The sequence below is a fragment of the Sporothrix brasiliensis genome, assembly GCF_000820605.1.
Source record: "Sporothrix brasiliensis 5110 chromosome Unknown Cont17, whole genome shotgun sequence".
Taxonomy (NCBI): Eukaryota; Fungi; Ascomycota; class Sordariomycetes; order Ophiostomatales; family Ophiostomataceae; genus Sporothrix; species Sporothrix brasiliensis.
In genome coordinates, this window is record NW_024467136.1 from 2,143,908 (window position 1) to 2,165,659 (window position 21,752).

Consider the following 21,752-nt stretch of genomic DNA (forward strand, 5'->3'; position numbering starts at 1 on the left):
AGATCGTCGGTCGCCGAGTCTAACGTCCTCGTGTTGGTCACATCTTACACGGCCAGCCGGTCGAACCGTGAGTCTGTCTGTCTGTCTGTCTGTCAGTCTGTCAGTCTGTCAACCTGTCAACCTGTCAATCTTTTTCCTTCTTCCTTCACAGGCCTCCCTGTCTTCTCTTCCCGCTTCCTTTGTCTCTCGCCTGGATCCATTCCGACGATCACTACTGACGGGAGAGCAACAACTTGCAGGACGCTGAACGGGGAAATAATAGATCTGGCTATAGCCGTGCCTCTATCTTATTTCCACTCTTCCTTCGTTTTTCATGCCATTTCTTTTTGCTTTGTGCCCCATCAGAGCTCTCCCAGTGTCCACCCCGATTTCAATACGAGTACACATCTCCCTACAAGAGCTTTTTTCTTTCATTTTCCATGCAGGCGATACATACATACATCATATTCTCCTGTCGGTTTAGGCTCTGTTCCTCTTCGTTGACTGACCCTGCCGTGCGGTCTGCCGTCTCTTTTTCATCCTTCCCTGGAGCAAAACCACTCTCTTTTATCTTCGGACATACTTTTCATCGCCCGCCCCTGGCCTCCTCGTGACATTCTCTTGATCTTTATAACAACTCGCACCCCCGACTCTCGTCCTTGTTCATATCTCTCCGCCCGCCTGTGTTGATCCCTGGTCGATCTCCTTGTCTCTCGTCTCTCTTGTGTTTATGTCTGGTCGGTGGCATCTCGACTTGAAAAACGCGACTCAAAATACAATCGATCAAGAACATGGCCGACAACTCAACCGTCTTGCCGCCGCTCAAGGCCGTCACCGACACCGACCAGGGCGGCATCCTCGCCATCGCAGCCAGTCTCGGTCTGGTCTTTGGCGTCATCTCGCTGCTCATCCGCACCTATGTCCGCATCGAGTGCCGCGCTGCCTTTGGCAAGGACGACTACGCCGCCTTTCTGAGCATGGTCGTCGCCCTGATACAAGGCGTCCTGGTCTTCTTGGCCATTTCCAACGGCTTTGGCAAAGTCGTGGCCGACCTCACGTCCGACGCCATCCTCGCCTGGCAGCGCGATCTGTACATTAGCGACATTTTCTTTCTCGTCGGCATGTGGCTGACCAAGAGCTCCATTGCCCTGCTGCTGATGCGCCTCTCCCGCGACCCGTCGCACAGCGTCATGGCGCGCATCCTGCTCGTCGCCTCGGCCGTCTACTTTGTCGTCTCCATCTTCGTCGTCACCATCCGCTGCGACCTCAGCCAGCCCTGGAACGACGCGGTCCCCGGCTGTTCTGCGACCACGGTACGTGCTTGGCCCTCCTTTTGTCTTTTGTCTTTGTGTTCCGTGTCCTCACGTCGCTCAGACTTGTTGTCACTAACACTAACAACCACCACCACCAGTATGCCCGCTGGGCTGCCGTCACCGTCATGGACGTCCTCGTCGAAATCGCCCTCTTTATCGGCGGTGTCTGGCTCGTTCGCGACCTGCAGCTGCCGTGGAGCAAAAAGTCGGTCGTCGTCGTCGCCTACGGCCTCCGCCTGCCCGTCATCCTCGCCGCTGCCGTCCGCCTCTACTACCTGCGCCAGTCCCTCTACAGCAACGACGAGTCCCTGCACGGCATCCTGGCCTACGTCTGCACCCAGACCGAGCTCGCCTACGCCGTCATCGCCACCACCATGCCCTGCCTCAAGCCGTTTATGAGCGCCCTCAACACGGGCTACGGCGGCGGCGGCACCTTTGTGCTCACCACCACGTCCCCCAACACGTCGAACCTGCAGCGCAGCCGCGACACGACGGGCGGCCACTCGACGTACGGCAAAGCCAAGGCGGCCGCCGTGGCCGTCATGAGCGGCGGCGTTGGCAGTGGCAACGGCATCAGCAACGGCGGCGGCGCCAGCGCTGGCAGCCGCAGTACGTCCAAGGTGCGCGACTCGACAGAGTCGCAGGCGCGCATCCTCAGTGGCAACGACAACAAGAACGGCGGCAATGGCACCGACAGCGAAAGCGGCAACCTGTCACGGCCGGCGACCAGCAACTCGGAGCCTCCGCCGGCCATGCCCAAGCTGGCGCCGTCCCAGACCCAATACGTCCCCACACAAGTGCCGTCCAAGGCGTCTGCCTTTGCCTCCTTCAAGACCACCAAGGCCGCCGGCACCACCGCCACGGCAACCAAGAGTCCCATTGGCGGACGGTCGCGGATGAGTGCAGTGTCCCCCGAGTATGTGGTTGTCACGACAGACACGACCGTGCAGGAAGAACGAACGGACGATGCGGCGCTGCAGTCGACGCAGCCCGCAGAGCCGGCAGAGCCCGTCGCACCCGTGTCGCCGATATATGCACAATACTCTCGTGGTGGTGGGCAGCCTCGGATTGGGCATGCCGAGTAGACGGAATGACATGGTCGCGTCACGAAAGGAAATAAATGGGCAATGGGAGTCTTGGGAGTTTGTCGTCTGTTTTACTCTTTTCTTTCTTTCTTTTTGTTTATTTTCGCCTTATCAGTCTCTCTCTCGGGTTAACGCGGTACTGAAAGTCATGTCAGTTACATGGATTTGGACGGAACAACAGGATACCAGATACACTCACTCGCTTGTGTAGCTTCACTCTTTGCACTTTTTTCACTTTTGACTCGGTTGTCGTTCGGATGCGTCGAACAAATAATCAAAAGCAATTTTGAATAATGTCAGCATACGCCATGGTCTCTTTCGTTCCCTATCGTGCAACTGTCGCCTCGCCAAGATATGCAGCTTCTAGCTGGGTTTCTTCATGTTCGTGGCAATCGTCTTTTTCTCCTCCTTGTCCTGCCTATCCTGCCTATCCTGCCTATCCTGCTTGTCTTGCTTGCCCTGCTTGTCCTTGTCCTTGGCCTCTGCGGGATTGTAGTTTTCAACCAGCGTGATGTCAAAGTACAAGCTGAAAAGCTCCGGCTCCGTGTATTCCAGGTCGACCTTCTCCTTCTTGAGCACTGTCGATATGCGGTACCAGCAGCTGCGCCACTTGCCCGTGCGCGCATTGCGCTCGCCGACATCGACCATGACATAATCTGGCAGCTTCGTCAGGTGGGGGCAGAGGACATCCAGGTCGGGCCACATGAAGCTGTTGTTGGGTGCCCGCCGCACCATGATCATCTCCGTCTCCCGCGGGTAGTCTTCTTCCAAAAAGACGACAAACTCTGGGTCGCGTTGGTGGTGGCGGTACTGGCAGAGCACGACAAAGTAGATGCGCCTCGTTATCGGAATGGCGTCGGGTGTGTCGGGAACCTTGATGTGGATGTTGCGCAGCGTGGCGGAAAACTTGACGGCCAAGACCATGTCGTAGCGTGTCCACGCATATGCCTTGGGCCGCACAAATAGGCGGTCCTGCACATCCCACAAGTGCGTCGGCGCTGTTTCCTTGACGATAACGTACTCGTTGCCGTGCCCCGTGAGTGGAACATGAATGGACGACTGGCGGAACGTCTCTGCCGTGATCGTGTTAGCGGACCGCTTGTCGATGAGGATATACCAGTCCGTTACGAGAAAGCCTCGCAGGAACTGCACATCGTCCTGCTTCAAGACGGCCATGTCGGCCTCCCAGTCGCGCTGAAAGATGTTTGGCCCGACCTTGATCAGGTACATGCCGACGAAGTTGCCGAATTGGCTTCCAAGCAGCAACAAATAATGGTTTGTAGCCGGTGACTGGCCGGGGACGGCTTGTTTGGTCACGAGTCGCAAATACACCGACCCAGACACGAACAGACCGCGGTTTGTCACTGAAAAGTTTTCAAAGTCGTCGGCGAAGGGATGCAAGCTCGCATATTCCGCAAACGGTGCTGGTGAGGGTGCAAAGAGGCACAGTTCAGGCCGGCCGCGCCGCTGGTTGGTAGCGCCATCCGCCACGGTCGAGGACGCTGCCACTGACACGGCCGAGGTGCTCGGACTCGAGAGGACTTTCCCAAGCGGTGCCGAAGTCGGGGTGGACAGTGGGGTCGATACGGGTGTGGAGGCTCTCGATCCTTTCGAGGGCGAGGGAGACGTGGAGACGGAACGACGCTTTGTCTCGATGGGGTTGGGGAGGGCCGGCGAGGTGGCTCGCGAGTGAGCCGGCGAGGCGACGCCGGGCGCGTCTTTTGGATGGAACACGGGGCTGGATTCAACGGTGACCGGCACGGGCTTGACCGCGGATCGATGTGGGCGGGTGCCCTCGTCTTGGCTTATTTGGATGGCCGGCACTGTGGCAAGCGGCGAGCGCCACGCAAAGATGGTCAGGTCGCTGTTTTTCTTGACAATCTCCTCTTGCAAGCGGCGGAAGGCCTTGGCGCCCTCGCCGTATGCCAGCGGCATGTTGATGTCACAGATGCCCAGCAGACAGTATGCCGTGTCCTCAATACGCGTCGTCTCGCGCGTCGCCGCCCACGACATGCGGCGTGCAAGAGAGTAGCCGGTGGGGTGCGCCTGGCCCAGCAGGATCCGCTGCGGGATGTTGGTGCGCTTGAAGATGCGGTCGACGTGTGCCGTTCTGGTGCCCCGGAAGGACCAGTCTGCGTCATAAAACTCAAGGCGGCGCGGCGCAACGAGCTCTTGCAGGGTCCAGCCGCGCGTGAACCAGCGGCAGTGTGCCATGTCTCTGTCGGGTCTGTCACCCAGCAGGTCGTCCAGCCAGGCGAGGCAGACCTCCGAATCGCGGTACCACTGGTACATGGAGTTGATGGACTCAGTCAGGTCGGCGCTGCTCGACTTGTCGATGCAGCAAGTGTCGATCCAGATGTACTTGTGCTTGAGCGTGCGGGCCAGCTGGGCGGCGCGCACAATCTTCTTGAAGCCGCGCCGGGAGGACTTGGTTTTGGCTGAGGCCGAACTGACGGCCATGAAGTCGACCAGCGACACCTCGTCGGCGCCCCATGTGTGCGATAGGATCGAGTAGGGCGGGATATTTGGCGGGAAGAACTCCCGCATCTCGAGCGTGGACGTCTCGATGAGTCGCATAGTGGCGGCTATCCAGGTGCTGGTCAGGACTGGGTAGCCGATGATGATGGGTCTTGAGTGTGGTTGGGTAGAAAGGGGGGGTAGTCGTAAATTATTGCCGGTGCAGCCGTCGCCCTCTTGCTCCTTCCTGGTTCTGCTTTGAGTACTGGGTCGCGACTGCTGTTGCTTGCTTCGCTCCTGCCCGATTCTGCCAGCGGCACATCTCGCAGTTGCACCAAATCTGCACCATGAGCTGATAGGCTCCACCGGCCCAGTGTGCGCTCATGAGCCGCATTCAGCCTCTCACTTGCGAGGCTGTATCGGCCCTCCAAATGCACCTAGAAAGAAGTGAGCGGGGCAGTGCATTGCAAAGTGGACTTTGGACAGCCAGGCATCTGTCGTGAAGGATCGCGGGGGTTGCATTGTTGAACTACGGTGCTGCTGGTGGAATGAATTTTTTTTTAAAAAAAAAAAAAAAATACAAGATGAAACAAATAAATTGGTTCGTGGACCTGAACGAGAGAACCTGCAAAAGCGCATGGCAAAATAAAGGAATGAAAATGCTTCTGCATAATTAAGGTGCCACTGTTTTGCGTTAACAATGAAACGAATATAAAAATAAATAATATTGGAAGTAAATATAAAAGTAGAAGGAAAAATAAACATGAAAATAAAAATAAAATAGAAATAAAATAGAAATAAAATAAAAATAAAATAAAAATAAAATAAAAATAAAATAAAAATAAAATAAAAATAAAATAAAAATAAAATAAAAACCACAATCAAGACTCCAAGAACAAACTGCAAGATCAAACTAATTGACGTCAACCACCAGAGACAAACCGATTCATCGTTCACTGCTTGTCTTTACCCCGAGCAGCCCGAGATCGATGTCAACCGGCCTGGGCAAGACACCTGTTTGTAGTCGACGTTCCAGCCGTTGAGGTCGCCTTTGGCCCAATTGAACCGCCAGTAGCAGCCGCCCTGCAGATTGTTGGGCAGACTAGCACAGGCCGCGCGGTCGCTGACGCCGCCGTTCTGCTGGCCCCAGCTCGTGCCGTACTGGTTGCGGCAGCCGGCCGTGTTCGGCCCCACGCCGCCGCCGGGCGTCAGCACCACAATGTCGTTGCTGCCCACGGACCCGCTCGGCGCGCCGACGTTGATGGCCTGCACAATCATTTGCTTGCCGGCGGCCTGGCCGGACGTCCATGTGAGCTGGTAGCACTTGCAGCAGTCCCCGCTGGCCATCATGACGGCGAAGCCATACGAAAGTGTGTCGGAGACGGGGACGGGCAAATAGGAGTCACAGAGGTAACCCGTGCCGCCGCTGTCGCAGCCGGACTTGGCCTGTGGCCCGTTGGTGAGAAGGTTGTTGTTGATGTCACAAACATGGGCGGTGCCAGAGGTTCCTTTCGGAACGCTGGCCGTCCAAGCACAAGCAGGTTTGCAGCTAAAGGAGTTAGCAACTGGTGACTGTTTGTGCTTCCTCGTATAATTCGGGGGTGACATACCAATCCCATCCTGTGAACGTCTTTCCGGAGATGGCAGACACGACTGGAAGGAGCGTACAGCCAAGGACAACAAGTTTCGATGGCGAAAACATATTGTTGGTTGTTTAGGAAAAGACCTTACTTACCACGATGGAAGTAACGCATCCATCTATGAGAGACAAGGGACGGATGGGGGATAGATATATAGGATGGATTTTATTATCTAATTGCCACCCGGAACCGGACGAGAGACATGCACCTGGTTGACAAAACCTTGCCGCCCCATTTTGACTCACTTGGAGCCGTCCAGACGTCGATGCTGGCTCTGTCCTGCCCTTCTTACTTCTCATTTCTGCTACTCTTTAGACCTTTTCTTCACTTTTCCATGGAGCCCTGATACTCTCGGTGTATTTTCAGAGCCACGGATTGATGACAATGTACTCGGAAATGCATACGTTCCAACATGTCATGATGCATGTTTGTATCGGCACAGAGGACATTCTGGCCGAGTCGGTGACGCAGGACAATCCAAGTGTAATTAATACCATGAGAGCGGGCAACTCTTATTGTCGTCGGACTTCCTACCTTGCATCTACCGCCCGTGTCCGGGAACTGTGCCACCATCCTGGTCACCTTATTGGTTTACAAATGTCTATCTCGGGGGGTTTCCATAGACATTGCATGTCTTCGGAAGAACCCGTCTAATGACAATCTGCCCGATTGCAGTGGTTACGAATAATTTGATATTGGTGATCTTCCCTAGTCTTTTTTGTTAACCGCAGCCTACACTTGTTGGCACTCATTTTAATGTGACTTGACAAGCTAGTTTGCTGTCGAAAGTTTGCCGCATCTATCACCCGTATGATCACCCTGTCAACACAGATTCAAGGACCTGGAAACTGACAAGGCGAATTTAGAGGCCAACATGGCATGCATGGTTAATTTACTGAGAGCAAGTAGAACCCGGATGTCGGCTTAAAAGTACGATGTGGCTAAACCCAGGACTAACCGAATCCAGGGCTGGGACCAAGATTCTCAAGTAGTGATGGTTCGATACGATATGGTAAATGAGAAGGTGTCTCGGCATAAAAAAACAATAATACACCCGCTGAAGGTTGGAATGTTGTCTGCGACCGGTGAATAAAATAGTCAGAAACGGACGGGTCAGAAATGTCCCTCGGGTGTGGACGAGCCAATGGTTCTCGCAATATGGCACATCTGCGTACTTTCCGTTGTCCCAGGCCGCGTGTCCGGGTTCGCAGATATATATGGTTCACTTTGTAGTCCATTGTATCAACCAGACTGGCACAGTATTCTCGCTTAATTATTTTCTACGAGTTTTGTGTACATGGGTGCGTCAATAAGAGGGAGGTCCATTTGAAACATTGGCTCTACCTAATGAATGGGACGGGACGGTTGATGTATAGGGTGAGCATTGTCCGGATAGTATCAATTTGCAAGAAGACATAAACAAACAAGCAGATATCAGCCTTGTTGTTGGTTTCATTTTAGCGAAGACACCATCTCTAGCTAGGTTGTAGTTTTCGTACTATTCTTTTTGCACAAATCGTATGTTACGCACATAATAAACTCGACGGCGCTATTTATGGTCCCTCCCAACCCGTGCTTTTGGGTCCAGGGATCGGCCGCTGTTCTGGCCCCGCGGCTGGTATGTCCGGGCAGATTGCGGCCTTGGCGATTAATTTACGAGCAACCGAGACTGCATCGTTTCAAAAATAGAAAGATAGGACAAACAAAGCAACTCTTTGATGTTTACAGTTTCAACGACTTCATTTCATGAGAGGTGCTAGCGTAAAATATACTTTGTAAACAGGAGAGAGAGAGCGAGAAAGAGAGAGAGTGAGACACCCGCTCATCTCTTATCTGCGGCCGTGCTCGATGCCCAGCTCCTCACGGCGCGACGTGCTTTGGGGGTCGTAGTAGGGCCGCTCGCCCAGGCCGACAGCGCGGTTGCCAAAGCGGTCACCCTGGCCGCGGATGTCAAAGGTGGCCGTGTGGAAGACGCTGCGGTTGTCCCAAATGGCCAGGTCGTTTTCGTTTTGCCACTTGAAGCGGACCTGCAGGTCGTGGTTCTTGTAGACCAGGTCCAAGAACCAGGCCAGCAGCGACTTGCTCTCCTCCTCGGTGACGCCGTTGACGTGGCTGACGTGGCCGCCCACGGGGAAGATGCTCTTCCAGCCCGTCACCGGGTTGGTGCGCACAACAGGGTGCACGGCCTTGAGCTCGGAGCCGACGTTCTCGGGGGCACCGCGGGGCTTGTCGTACAGCTTGAAGCCGGAGCGGTCGGCGATCTGGCCGAAGAGGGGTTGGTGGAAGGTGACGCTCAGCGTCTCCAGGAACTGCTGGTAGGGCTTGCTGATGGAGTCGTAGATGTCGTAGCCCGAGGCCCAGAGGGTGTCGCCGCCGGTCTTGGGCAGCTGGACCAGGCGCAGCGAGGTGTAGTCGGCCGGCACGGGCTCGAACGCAATGTCGCTGTGCCAGGAACCGCGCGTCTGCTTCTTGGGGCTCAAGGAGGCTTTGCCGGGGGCGTCGCGGTAGTACTGCTCCTGCTGGACGGAGCTGATGGTGCTGATCTGCGGGTCCTCGCCACCGAGGTCGCGCTCCGAGTTGAGGATGGGGTGGATGTGCAGCGACGACGTGGCCGGACGGCCGGTGAGCGCGCCAAGGCGCAGGATGACATCCTTTTGCAGGTCGTTGGTGAGATTGGACTGGTTGCGGAAGAAGACGACGCCGCGCTGGGAGATGGTGATGGCAAGGTCGCGCAGGAGGGCGTCGGCGTTGGGGCTCTTGAGCCAGTCGACGAGGTCGGCCTCGGGGAACTCGGTGCCAATGGTGGGTGTAAGATCAATGGACTTGAACTCGTCTAGAGCGCCAGAGAGCTTGAGGGGCTCGCGGTGGGTCCACACGGGCGTGGAAGCAGCGGCAGGAGCGGGCGCCTCCTCAGTAGCGGTCTCGGCAGGAGCAGTCTCGGCAGGAGTAGTCTCGGCAGAAGCAGCTTCGGCAGAGGTAGTCTCGGCAGGAGCCGCATCAGTGGCGCGGGCTGTAGTGGCGACAGGAGCAGCGGCATCAACTGCAGGCGCGGCCTCAACAGGAGCAGCCTCGGCCGGAGCGACCTCAGCAGCCGGCGCCTCTGCGGGAGCCTCAATGGAAGCTTCAGCAGGAGCCGAAACCTCCTCGGTCACAGAAACAACGTCAGGCGTGGCCACCTCCTTGGCCACATCAACGGGCGTCGCGGCAACGGGAAGGTTCTCGACAGCACCGGGAGCCATGATGGATAAAGTGTATACGGTAGGATGGGATATGAAAGGGAAGTCAAGGGTATCAGTCGGAAGTTGACGAAGATGGATGAAGAATGAGAGACGAAAAGCACAATATAAAACTCAAGACCGATGACTCTGCGTCTACTTTATATCTACATCCAAAGGGAGACTTGGGAGGCAGCGAGGTGCACACGACGCCATTTGATGTGTTCACCCCGCCAAAACGAGCATCATTCCGTTCTCCGACAATAGGCTGCAACGCGTACAGTCATACAAGGCACCGATGCGTCTTCGTCGTCTGCAACAGGCCTTCTGCAGCCAGTTGCGCGATCCCTCCATTTGGTGTCATATTGATGGAAGCAAGCGCGGATGACACCTTTTCATGAAGATGGAGGGGCAATGGCCGCGAGGAGACGGGAGAGGGAGGAATTGGTTGGATAAGAAGAAAACGAGCGAGATTTTGAGTGTGTGTGACGGAGATCGTCAACAGTAGGAACGCAAAGAGGGCCGATTGAGATCCAAAGTGTATGTATTGAGACAATACCCGGCCCTTGAGCTATGGCATGTCGGAGGAGAGAATCCATCGTCATTGCCAAAGGCGGACGAAACGGGAAATGCCATTCTCACCAATGGCAATCGTCTTGTCAACACCGGTCATGTCAAGTTGCAGGTCTGGTCAGTGCCAATCGTGAAATCCGGGGTCGACGTGTCGTGATCACGTCACTGCAGAAAAACCCCCAAGACGAACAATAATGCACATTGGCTACTAGCGCATGTGAATGAATTGTAGTCTGTGGCGCCTATGCAAATTCATTATATAAGAGGCAAGAGCATGCTTGAATACGTCAAGTTTATGTTTTGTGCGGTGGGCAGATCGAAAGGCGTCGGCGTTTGACGTATTGTTATCCTTCATTTCAATATTCTGTTATACGTTTTAATGTTTGACTTGATTCTTTAACTTTCTCAGTATCTTCTCCTTGTCTTTCTTATTTGATAGTTGTATTAAAGGCACTGCATCTTTACGATGTAGTATCAAGGCCCGTCTGGTCAATACAAGAGAGGTTTCCTCCCTACTATTCTGCCATTCTGTACCAAATGACATAATTTATCTCGTTGGCTAGCCTGGCTTTGTTTGTGCTGTTATTGGTGTTAGTGTTGCCGCGTGGGGGTTGTTAGAAGCACCGAATCCAAGATCCGCAACGGACCACCTCCGTAAACAAGCTACTTTCTGGGTTCTAGGCAGCCCGGGGCTGATGTTCAAGAAACATGACCGATGTCAGTGTAGCATCGTTCGCGACAAGGGCCTCTGGTGGAGTTCTACTTGGCAGGGGATTGGGCTAAATGAATCGCGAGTGCCGCTATGGGGTGGACTGGGGCACTGTCGGTAGGGCAGTTGCGGGCAGTAATTTAGTTGCGTCAGCGGCGCTGGCGATCACGAAAGTCCCGTCACGCAATATCGCACAAGATCGGTGGGCTGGAGTCTGTGCCGTGAGAAAGAGAACGGAAGAGCACTCTCGACAGACGTAGAAACAAAGTTAAAAAACATGGCAGCGCAAGAAAGAACGTACAATTCCGATCCGGGATTCAATAAATGCCCGATACATCCGGACTCCGCGAATCACGCGGGACGGCGTGGACTGGTTTTCGGGGGCTGTGTGATGCGTCTGGCCAAAAGTAGATCCATTCGACTTATTCTGTGTCCTGGCCAGCTTCCGTTTGTCTCACGAGGACTCGCAAAATGTATCTCACTACAGCATTGTCAAGACAAAGGGGCTCCCTGGCTGTAGAGAAGAAAATTGAGGTGCCTTGGTCTAAGTGTAAGGCGCTGTGGTCGTGAAGAGTTTAACAATTACCGGAAGAGGAGCCATAGTATATTTTGTCCGTTGAAAGACTAGAATCAGACTCGAGGAGACGTGTCACGACACATCACGACGCATCACGAGGCCAAGCCGGTCCAACATCGCGATTGCATTCGATATTGAAGAGGTTGACAATAGACAGGCCCAGACCATGTTGCGTCTAGGCCCGCTGCACGACTCGACTGGACTTTAATTTGTTGACGTTCCTTCGTATGACTAGAGCAGTCTCCGTTGCCTGTTCGAGAGCCCGTTCCAAGGGACTGGGACCTGTCAATCACTATACAAAGACGGCAGAAGACGAACGGGTATCGAGGCATGGAATGAGGAAAGGGAGATAAGGCTGTAAGTTGCCATGAAAGTCGTAAGGTCGAAGTGCAAAGAACGCCTTCAAAAGACGCCATTGTCAAGACACTGCTGGGTGGTGACGATGGTGAAGGTGTTGACGGTGTGGCCAAACCGCGTAGCGGCGTAAAAGCGGGCGAAGAGGCATGGGCCTTGCCAATAGTGGCTCCAGGTGGCTGGAAATAGCCTGACTCGGCCGTTGCAAAGGCGGGTCGAGCGGTCTGGCCTGCAGTCTTCCCGCCAGATCGTGTGCCGAGTAGACTTGTCATGGCCAATTTTCCAAGCTTGGGTCGTTGGTGGGGCGTCGACCTGGATGTCTTGGTTGTCTTGGTTGTTGTGTGTTCCATGTGCTGTGTCGTCGACATTTAGCATTGCAATGACGAAAAGCGAGAGGCGTACGAATTACAGATACAGCACATAGACAGCACGCACAAGGTAACGTGGCGATAACCTTGCAGGAGCAGTGACACGACATCGCTGGCCTGGCCCGCAGCCACTCGTGGAAGCATGTACTTTCGGTTGCTTATCAAAACCTCTCCTCCTTTGCCCTGCCAAACGGTTGATCGCCACTCTGTCCGCGAGCTCCCCGAGTTTGCGTGCTGGAAGCCTCGCAAAGTAAATGAAGCACAACGCAGTGATGGCGTAAACAAAGCGAATCTTGAAGTATTGTGTAATGGAATACGGCTAGGTGGCGGAAAGACGAAAGAAAAACAAAAAGAGAGAAAGAGAAAACGGCATAATCTGGCCTTTGCAGATAAGACGTGAATGTTGCCTTTTTGCCTTTTTGCCTGGCTACTTCTGTTTACCTGTTTTCTTCTTCTCACCAGTCGAAGCGTCTTCAACATCTTCCCTATCTTCCATGTGTACGATGTGTAGTATCGACATTTGTGTCTGGCTAATAATAAAATCTTTGTCCCTGTGCTTTTTCTCTCCGTATTCTCATCTTTTTCGTTGTGAGATCCAGTTTACATCACTAGCTTCAGGTTCTGTGCCCTTACAGATTTTAGAAGATAAAATGACACTAAGGCCACGCACCAATTAGAACAGCCCTGCCTCTATCTGAAGTGCATCTCGTCACTTTGGCCGAATGTTTCGTGCCTTTGATTTTGCACGGACCACGGTCCTGGCCAGCCAAAAGTCAAGCCATTTTTTGAGCTTTTCCCTTTGCACAATTTTTCCTGGGGTACCTCTTCGGTAGGTTGTCGATGGTCTTTCTAAGGGTTCCATCCGCTGCAAACCGGTGCCAAAATCCACCTATCCACTTACATGCTTTTTATTCCACTCCGACGCAGAACCCGCAGAATCTTGCTCCAGACGACTAGACAGGGCCCATCAACAGGCAAGTCAAGGAGAGTCAGCTGAGATCGTCATTACGCCATGCGCAAAATTTTGTGTCCAGCCTACAAGAGCATGGAAAGCACATATTATTACTGCAATGGGTGTGGCCCTGCAGGTCGTCGCCCGGCTTTGCTCGGCTGGCCTCCCGGACAGATAAAAGGGCATCTACATCCCGGCCTCGTCTAGATTCTGCCAGCTGGACAGGTGCGCTGCTCGTCTTCCTTTGGTGATTTTATATATATATATATACAGACCGTGGGCTGCCTCCTGTTGTTCACTCTCCCTGTCAGAGATCAACCTACATTTCCATTCCTACACCCTTCTTTGTCTACCCAATCACCACCATCATGGCGACCGTGTTCGCCAGAGACAAGTCGGCGCTGGCGACCGTCGTGTCGCTATCCGACTCCGATGCCTCTGACACCCAGCGTGCGGGCGTTCCCGATCTCGGCCTTCCCGTCCAGCAGAAGCAGTTTTGGTGGCAGAAGCGCGGCGCCTACGATCCGGATGCCATTGCCACGCAGCCGAGCGTCTTTGACGACAACGAGTCGGCGGAGAAGTACCATCCGCCGTCCAACTGGGAGAATGTCCACCGCTTCGATCCCCTGTTTCGCTGGACCTGGCGCGAGGAGAACACCCTGATTCGCAAGATCGACTTCCGCATCATGGTGTGGGCCTGCATCATGTTCATGTCTCTGGAGCTGGACCGCTCGAACCTGGTCCAGGCTCTGACGGACAACTTCTTAAAGGACCTGCAGATGACTACGAATGGTGAGTTTAGTTTGTTCTCGTCTGCTGAACAACTGACTTGCCCCAACTGACACAAACTTTTCTCCTCCCCCCCCCCCCCCCCCCTCCTTACGATTACAATCTCGGAAACAGCGTGTTCAAGCTGTCGTTCATGTGCGCCGAGCTCCCGTCTCAGCTCGTCTCCAAGTGGATGGGCCCGGATCGCTGGATCCCACTGCAGATGGTGCTGTGGTCGATTGTCGCCTTCAGCCAGTACTGGCTCAGTGGCCGCTCGTCCTTCTTGGCCTGCCGTGCCCTGCTCGGCATCCTCCAGGGCGGCTTCATCCCCGACATCATTCTGTACCTGTCCTACTTTTACAAGCACTTTGAGCTGTCCATCCGCCTGTCCTTCTTTTGGACGGCCATGAGCATCGCCGACATCCTGTCCGCCATCCTCGCCTTTGGTCTGCTGCACATGCGCGGTGTGGCGGGCCAGTCTGGCTGGCGCTGGCTCTTCTTGGTGGAGGGTCTCTTGACCTTTGTGATTGGCCTGCTGTCCGCCGTGCTCATGCCGCCCGGCCCTTGCCAGACGCCCAGCTGGTTCCGTGGCAAGAAGGGCTGGTTCAGCGAGCGGGAGGAGAAGATTATTGTCAACCGCGTCCTGCGCGAGGATCCCACCAAGAGCACCATGCACAACCGCCAGCCCATTACGCCGCGCACCTTGTGGAAGAGCCTACGCGACTACGACCTGTGGCCGCTCTACGTCATTGGCATCTTGTTCCAGATCCCCATGACGCCGCCCCAGCAGTACCTGACCCTGTCGCTCAAGGGCCTGGGCTTCGACACCTTCCAGAGCAACTTGCTCACCATCCCCTACACCGTGCTGCACATTATCACCATGATGATCCTCACCTACGTCGCCGAGATCTGGAACGAGCTCACCTTGACCGCCATGATCGGCCAGATCTGGGCTGTGCCGTTCCTCGTCTACTTTTACGTCGTCGACACCGCGACCGTCAGCAAGTGGGTCGTCTTCACGCTCACCACTCTGCTGCTGGCGTACCCCAACGCCCACCCCATCCAGGTCGGCTGGAACTCGCGCAACTCCAACGCGGTGCGCTCGCGGACCGTCTCGGCCGCGTGTTACAACATGGTCGTCCAGGCCGGCGGCGTCATCGCGTCCAACATCTACCGCGCCGACGATGCGCCCCGCTACCGCCGCGGGAACAGCCAGCTGCTGGCCATTGCCTGTGGCAACGTCGGCGTCTATCTGCTGACCAAGGTCTATTATGTCTGGCGGAACAAGTCGCGCGATGCGCGCTGGAGCGCCATGACCGAAGAGGAGCGCCTTCACTACCTGGCCACCACCAAGGACGAGGGCAGCAAGCGTCTGGATTTCCGGTTTGCCCATTAAACACTGGCGTATGTGGCAGGGAAAGTTCGGGGGGGAAAAAAGAAAAGGAAAGAATGAAAGCGGGATTCGAGTTCGCGAAATGAATAAAAGGGACAATATAAGAGAGACTAGAATAGAGGTGCCATGTATATGCGTTACATGAGCAACTGTTTCCCTTGATGATGACTATATTTCTGTTCACATTTCCAAGTCACCGAAGTTTTACCATGTTAAGCTTTGTTTTACTTTTAAATTCTTCTTTGGTCCCAGCACCGGACCCTTATGCTAAGTGAAGTTTGCACCGTAGATAGGTGGCAAAAAAGAAACTGCACTCTTACCCATCATCGACGTCCACCTTTGTTGATTGTTGTTGCAGCTATTCAAACGCCCCTATTTCCTCATCACTACTAGCAAAGTCGGAGAGTGACACGTGATCAGTCACGATGGCGTCTTTTCGTAGCGATCCAACGGCACTGTATTAATACGAGGCAGTTTTTTCATTGATGTAGGCAAAGAGCCGTATTGTCGTAATGCTGGTCTAATTGTTTGGAAACTGTCGGCCCACCACACCGGAACTCAGGACACAAACACACACAAACACCTATTTGGCCCTTTTCCTTCACCTAACATATTTTTCTACATGTCGAATTAAAATAAGGCACTGGGCAAGTACATATGAAAGCATCTTGCAACGCGATAGTTGGGAGACTCTGTCCATAATTGACAGTCGTCATCACCAGACAATAACAATACCTCGCAATGGCAACTTACTCCGTACTGCGCGATGGAATTTGCAACGTACTCCTACCGTCTGTTGACATACAAAACGGTTCACTGTTTACTGCTTTCATGACAAATGTATTCACCGCAACGGACAAGGTGCAATATAAGAGTCTGACTGTACTGTTGATTCCGTTTGCTATTCAAGAAGGCACTGTCTACGGCGGACAGGTTCTTAGCATAACGAGAAATGGTGATGGGGATCCGAATGTAGGCGTGTAACTATGCATCGCCGAAGACATTCCATCACTGCCATCAAGAGTGCATGCAATAGATACAATAAGGAAAAGCAGACGCAAGTAAAATGCAAATAGCAATGCTCAACAAATAAAAAGGTCTTCAGCCATGATACCCAACATGTCATGCCCTGTGTCATACAACCATCCTGAACCCTGTCCCATATGCAAGAGAAAGGTTTATGTGCAACGAAAGGGAGGGAAACGTAAGCAAAGTAGAAAAGGAGACGACACGGCGTCTACTTCTGCACGCGCTGGATGCTGTTGCGGATGCGGCGGTCAACGTGCTGCGCGGCCCGCGTCATGTGGTGGTTGGTGGCCTTGTCCATGCGCTGCATGGTGCGCTCGACGGGCGGCGAAACGTGCGTGCGGACGGCATGCTGCATCGGCGGGGAGATGTAGCGCTGGGCGACATGCTCCCACCGGGGTGCCCAATAGCCGGTGTGGCGGGCCATGGTCTCCTCAGCGCCGGGAGCGAGCATCATGTAGATGGGTGCGAAGGCACCGACGCCAGCGACGCCAAACGACATGACCTCGGTGGCCTTGGCAGCAGGAATGCGGACGGGCATGGTGACGGGTGTGTTGTAGAGTGGAGATTTGATATTTGTGACGAAAAGGAAGAGTTCTGTGGATAGGAAGAACAATGTTAATAATTCGATGTGAGTTTGATGGGCAAACGTTTGATGAAATGATGAAATGTCGAGAACAAGCAGGGATTGACAGTAAATTGGTGACTGGTGATGGATGACAAACCACTGAAATGAGATACACATACCTGTTGAAAGAGACTCTTGTGATGGATGACGACTTGTGCTTGAGTGTTTGGGGTCGTATTTGATGGAAATGCGGCTCAGATAAGATGATTTGGTTGGATGTGTGCTGAAAATGGGAAGAAGATGATGATAAAAGGAGGGTAGAAGGCAGGATACGGTGTGGCATGAACGGCAGGAGGGTGATGGAGGGTTAATAAAGGGAGGCGAGGGAACCAGCGATCAGGAGGGGAAGGCACAAATGAGGGGGGTTAGGGCATGATGGGGGATGGGAACAATGGAACAGGCCATCCGACGATTGCGTTGGAGTGCATCACATCCCCAGAAAAGGAAAGAGCGGCCCCAGACAACGGTGCGTGCCAGCGAACGATGGGCCAGCCGTCAGTCAGCCCAGACAGGAGAAAGAGCGTCTTCGGCCATTGGTTGATCACGCCCACCCTCTCTCTCACGTCTCCTCTCGTACGAAGTAGTCTATGTTTGTCGGGTTATCGCCCCTGGACTGGGCCTTTCCCTGTTGGATGAGGTCACAGGGCATCTGTTCTTGGTTTTATTAATCCACTTTGCCGTAGTAATAATTGCTTTTGTCGTTCCATCGTCGTCGTGGCATGTCGAGGGCGATGGCACTAGAAATGGAGCTGCGTCTTCTCCGCTCAAACGGCCATTCTCAGGTATCGCACTCGGAATCTACCATCGTCTCTCTTGGCCGTTGTTCTTGCTTGTTGCGCTCGGCATGCTTTGAGAAATTGGATGTCGCACATTGCCAAAAAGTGTCCTGCCTGGAGAAAGCGCTATTTCGTCACCAGAAAGAAGCAGAAGGGGAAGAACAGGTCATGTGTACGACGTACAGCATTCTGGGCTGCTTATTTCGCCGGGGGAGACGCTCAGGGCAAAGGGCATCAAAGTGACGCAACAAATGGGACTGGAAAAGAGAGGCCTGGGCGCAGTGCACAAACAGGCAATATCCCGGATTGGCGTGCCGCTTCTAGCAAACATGCCCTATTCTGTGTCAACTCTCCAGCGTATTTTGTCGATTTGTCCAAGTGTCTCACCGTCTCCCAAAAGTACCAACAGGCGGTGGACGGACATGCGACAGTGGTATGTTACAGTGAAGTCACAACGAGTCGTCAGCGCGACCGCCACCGATGGCCAGCGACAAAGCGGCGCCCACTCCGACCCAAACACGTCTGACTATGAGAATCGTATGTCCTACTCGTAATACACTTTCTTGTATTTGAATTGTCAAAAGTCACCCGATTCCTGCCAAAAGGCATGTTTGCGTACGTGGTGCCGCAGTCTCTATATAACGCTATTTCTGGGGCAGAAAGTGGGTATACTGGCGTTCTCTATGTGTCTATCCCCCGGATTTCTGTGTCGCTAGGACCTCCGCTGTCTCCGCCTCCGTACTTCGCAGGCCCCAGTTGTCCACTCAGGCTCGCGTGTCGACGCTAAATTATTTGGTGGCAAAATGGGAAACAACAACGCTGACCTGGGCAGCATGGAAGAATGGGCAAGGGCAAGACAGCAACCTGCCACTAGGCAAATGCGGGGTAAACAGACAGTTTTATTGGCCAGTGACGATTCTAGCGCCATAATTCAGTGGGGCAATTGATTTCTCACTCTTCCCTCCCTGCCCCTTCGAACGCGACCTTTAGGGGCAGTGTGTGCCAGGCCCCGTGTCTTGTCGTTCGTTCCTTCTCGTGGTACTCCCACTTTGCGTAGGTTCGTGCCTGCAATTCGCATGTGAAGTTTCGGGCAGTATTTCACAATGATTTTGCACTTTCTCTCTCCCCCTTTGTTTACTTTGAAATCTGTTGTTTCTTCACCGATTGAAGAATATCCTTTCTCGACTCTCGACACTTTCATATTCGCGTGTCCCAAGGCCCACGCCTGAATCCACATTCCCCAGATTACGCTAAACAAGAGGGGAGCTACTCCGTACTTGGCCCTGTTGAGGACCCTCTTGAGCCTTCTATTCCAGGCCGTTTCTTGAGCAGGGGGAATAGAATCCACCGCAAAATAGTGGGAAATTGTGGGCAAAGGCTGGCTTGGCTTGCTTTTGGGCCCTCCTGGCCGTTCCATCCTACGGACAACGGCGTGCGCGAAAGCCTTCCTTGACGTTTTCACACTCTCCAGTCGCAGTGGTTCGTGAGCTCAACTCGAGGACAAAGCGGGTCACCATGCACGAACGATGACAGATGCGAGATTTTTGTGGTGCTTCCGGGTTACCCGTCAGCCGTCGTGAGTTTTCTGGGGAGAGACGAAACCAATTCTTGCTAGTTCGAGTATGGCACCCGTCAACGGGACCCGTCGAACGATCTACGTGGGTCCATCGACGACGACAAGACGAAGACAATAGCTGCATCGTGGTCCGTAGGATCGCGTATAGAAGACGCAGCACGGTGCAGCACAGTGATGTGGTTATGAACGGCATCATTATAGACACAAGGGACGGCATCTTACTTCAATAGATCGTTTTCATTTGGCTGATCAATTTCACTTTGTGACTTGCATCTTCCTTGACATCACCTTGATGATTCAAGGTGGCCCATAACTAACCATAGGATCACTTCGTTTCGCCCGCCTCCCCGAACATTACCTGCCGTTCGCTCATCCTTCAAACATAACTTGTGGTGGCCTTGTCACGCTCCCCATCCGGGTGCACGGCGGCACCACCCTCCAGGCCCTCGTTGCCGAGGCCCTTGCGCTCGCGGTGCTGCAGAGCGTCAACGATGGTCTCATCGCCAGCAACGGCGCGCAGATCAGCGTCGTGGGCGACATCAAAGTTGCGGTTCAGATGCTCGGGGCCGAGGAACGTCAGGATCATGACATAGGCATACACGCAGCCCATGAAGATGCAAATCACCTTGCCATACTCGTAGCGCTTGGTGCCGTTCTCCAGGGGCAGCAACGGGAAGCGCTCACCGATCGTGCTCTCGATGGTCGACGACGCCGACGACACCAGGTTACCAAGCTGGTAGGCCGTGCCGACGACAAAGGTACGGAAAGCACCCGGACTGAGTTCCATCAGGTGAATCGGAATGACACCCCAAGCGCCCTGGACGCAGAACTGCTCGAAGAAAGCGGCGGCGATGACACCCTTGTTGGTGACGAACGTATACGGGTACAGGAGGGCACCACCAATGACGCACATGACCATGATGCTGATGCGGCGACCATAGATCTGCGAGGCGTAGCCAACCACGGTACCGCCGAGCATGGCGCCCAGGTTGGCCACGACCTGCGTGACGGTGACGGCGTTGGCGGAAAACTTGAACTGGTTGGAGAGCAGGGTCGGGTACAGGTCCTGGGAGCCGTGGGACATGAAGTTGAAGCCAGCCATGAGCAGGACCAGGTACGTCAGAAGCTTCCAGTGGCGGCGCAGCGCCACCTTGCCCTCGCGCAAAAAGGTCTTGGTGGCGCTGGGCGGGGCGGTGTCGCCGTGGACGCGGGCGGCCCGGCGTACCGCGTCGTGCTGCTGGTACGTGTTGGTCTCGGGGAGCATGAGGCGGAAGGCGATGATGAGCACGGGGGGGCAGGCACCAAACCAGAACAGCGGGCGCCAACCGTGGGAGGTGGTGTCGACGAGGCCGCGGGCAAAGGCGGTGGCCAGAAGGTAGCCGAAGGCATAGCCCTGCTGCAAGATGCCGCTCATGATACCGCGCGCCTCCTCGGGCAGATCCTCCAGCGCCGTGGCGGCGGCGTTGCCGTACAGGCCGCCCATGGCGACACCAAAGAGCGCCCGGCACGCCAGGAACTGCGGGTAGGTCTGGCAGAAGCCCGTGCCGAGCTCGAGCGCAATGAAGAGCACGTTGTTGATGACAAAGGGCCACTTGCGGCCGTAGCGATCGGCAGCGATACCAAACAAGATGGAGCCGACCGACCGGAACATCAGCACGAGCGTGATGCCCCAGGTGATCTGGGTGTTGGTCTTGTTAAAGTCCTTGGCGAGGTCCCCGACGGTGAGCGACACGGTGAAGAAGTCAAAGGCGTCCCAGGACCAGGCGAAGAAGGCGATGGCGAAAAATGCCCACTGGTGGCGGTTGAGCGAGAAGAGAATGCGCAGAGGGTTCGGCGCCGAGCCCTTGGCGGGCGCGAGCGTCGTGAAGCGGGTGGCGATGTACTGGCTCGTAGACATGCCATGGTGGGGTGGCAGGTCAGTGAACTCGGCGTGCACCGGCCCGCCGGTCTTTTCGATTTCTGCCATATTGTGTCGTTTGTTGCCAGTGTGCGACGGTTTTGGCGATGCGAGAAGGATGCAAAGTGTGTGTGCAGGAGACAAAGTTCCTCTTTGGGACGTCGTTGCTGTTAGAGAGAGACACTTGGCGTTCTGCCTAGGCCAGTTTGGGTGTAAGTGGTTGGTGCCAATGTTTCGCCGCGGCGCTGTAAAAGCTTGACGTCAACAAGGGCGCCTCGAAACAGTGTGCGCGATGGTTCGTGCAGGACCAAGCTTTTCCCAGAAGTAGGGAAAAGCACGAGGCAGGGCAAGGGAAGCAAAGGATGAAAAACGGAATCGAGATGTGACAGACCCTCAGAATGAAGTCTCCTGCACTCAAAAGAGGATGCTTACCGAAAGACGAGCAACAACGGAAAGCAACGAACAG

General features: G+C 54.5%; 7 protein-coding genes across 7 annotated transcripts; 2 read left to right on the forward strand and 5 right to left on the reverse strand.

The window, feature by feature from the left end:
• Positions 1–770: 770 nt before the first annotated feature.
• Positions 771–2,377, forward strand: SPBR_02700 (uncharacterized protein; the record flags this gene model as incomplete). The annotated part of the gene is made up of 2 exons (XM_040761003.1): positions 771–1,292; positions 1,391–2,377. 2 exons carry the CDS (start codon positions 771–773, stop codon positions 2,375–2,377), a joined length of 1,509 nt encoding a protein of 502 aa, XP_040620626.1.
• A 363-nt stretch (positions 2,378–2,740) lies between these two features.
• SPBR_02440 (uncharacterized protein) lies at positions 2,741–4,954 on the reverse strand (the record flags this gene model as incomplete). Its single annotated transcript, XM_040760743.1, has 1 exon — positions 2,741–4,954. The coding sequence occupies one exon, from the start codon at positions 4,952–4,954 to the stop codon at positions 2,741–2,743; it is 2,214 nt and encodes a 737-aa protein (XP_040620627.1).
• Positions 4,955–5,800: 846 nt separating this feature from the next.
• Positions 5,801–6,181, reverse strand: SPBR_03348 (uncharacterized protein; the record flags this gene model as incomplete). Its single annotated transcript, XM_040761650.1, has 1 exon — positions 5,801–6,181. One exon carries the CDS (start codon positions 6,179–6,181, stop codon positions 5,801–5,803), a length of 381 nt encoding a protein of 126 aa, XP_040620628.1.
• Positions 6,182–8,303: 2,122 nt separating this feature from the next.
• SPBR_02799 (uncharacterized protein) lies at positions 8,304–9,713 on the reverse strand (the record flags this gene model as incomplete). Its single annotated transcript, XM_040761102.1, has 1 exon — positions 8,304–9,713. One exon carries the CDS (start codon positions 9,711–9,713, stop codon positions 8,304–8,306), a length of 1,410 nt encoding a protein of 469 aa, XP_040620629.1.
• Positions 9,714–13,590: 3,877 nt separating this feature from the next.
• On the forward strand, positions 13,591–15,386 carry SPBR_02601 (uncharacterized protein; the record flags this gene model as incomplete). The annotated part of the gene is made up of 2 exons (XM_040760904.1): positions 13,591–14,033; positions 14,126–15,386. 2 exons carry the CDS (start codon positions 13,591–13,593, stop codon positions 15,384–15,386), a joined length of 1,704 nt encoding a protein of 567 aa, XP_040620630.1.
• Positions 15,387–16,620: 1,234 nt separating this feature from the next.
• On the reverse strand, positions 16,621–16,950 carry SPBR_03361 (uncharacterized protein; the record flags this gene model as incomplete). Its single annotated transcript, XM_040761663.1, has 1 exon — positions 16,621–16,950. The coding sequence occupies one exon, from the start codon at positions 16,948–16,950 to the stop codon at positions 16,621–16,623; it is 330 nt and encodes a 109-aa protein (XP_040620631.1).
• A 2,815-nt stretch (positions 16,951–19,765) lies between these two features.
• Positions 19,766–21,355, reverse strand: SPBR_02712 (MFS transporter, SHS family, lactate transporter; the record flags this gene model as incomplete). The annotated part of the gene is made up of 1 exon (XM_040761015.1): positions 19,766–21,355. The coding sequence occupies one exon, from the start codon at positions 21,353–21,355 to the stop codon at positions 19,766–19,768; it is 1,590 nt and encodes a 529-aa protein (XP_040620632.1).
• Positions 21,356–21,752: the final 397 nt, after the last annotated feature.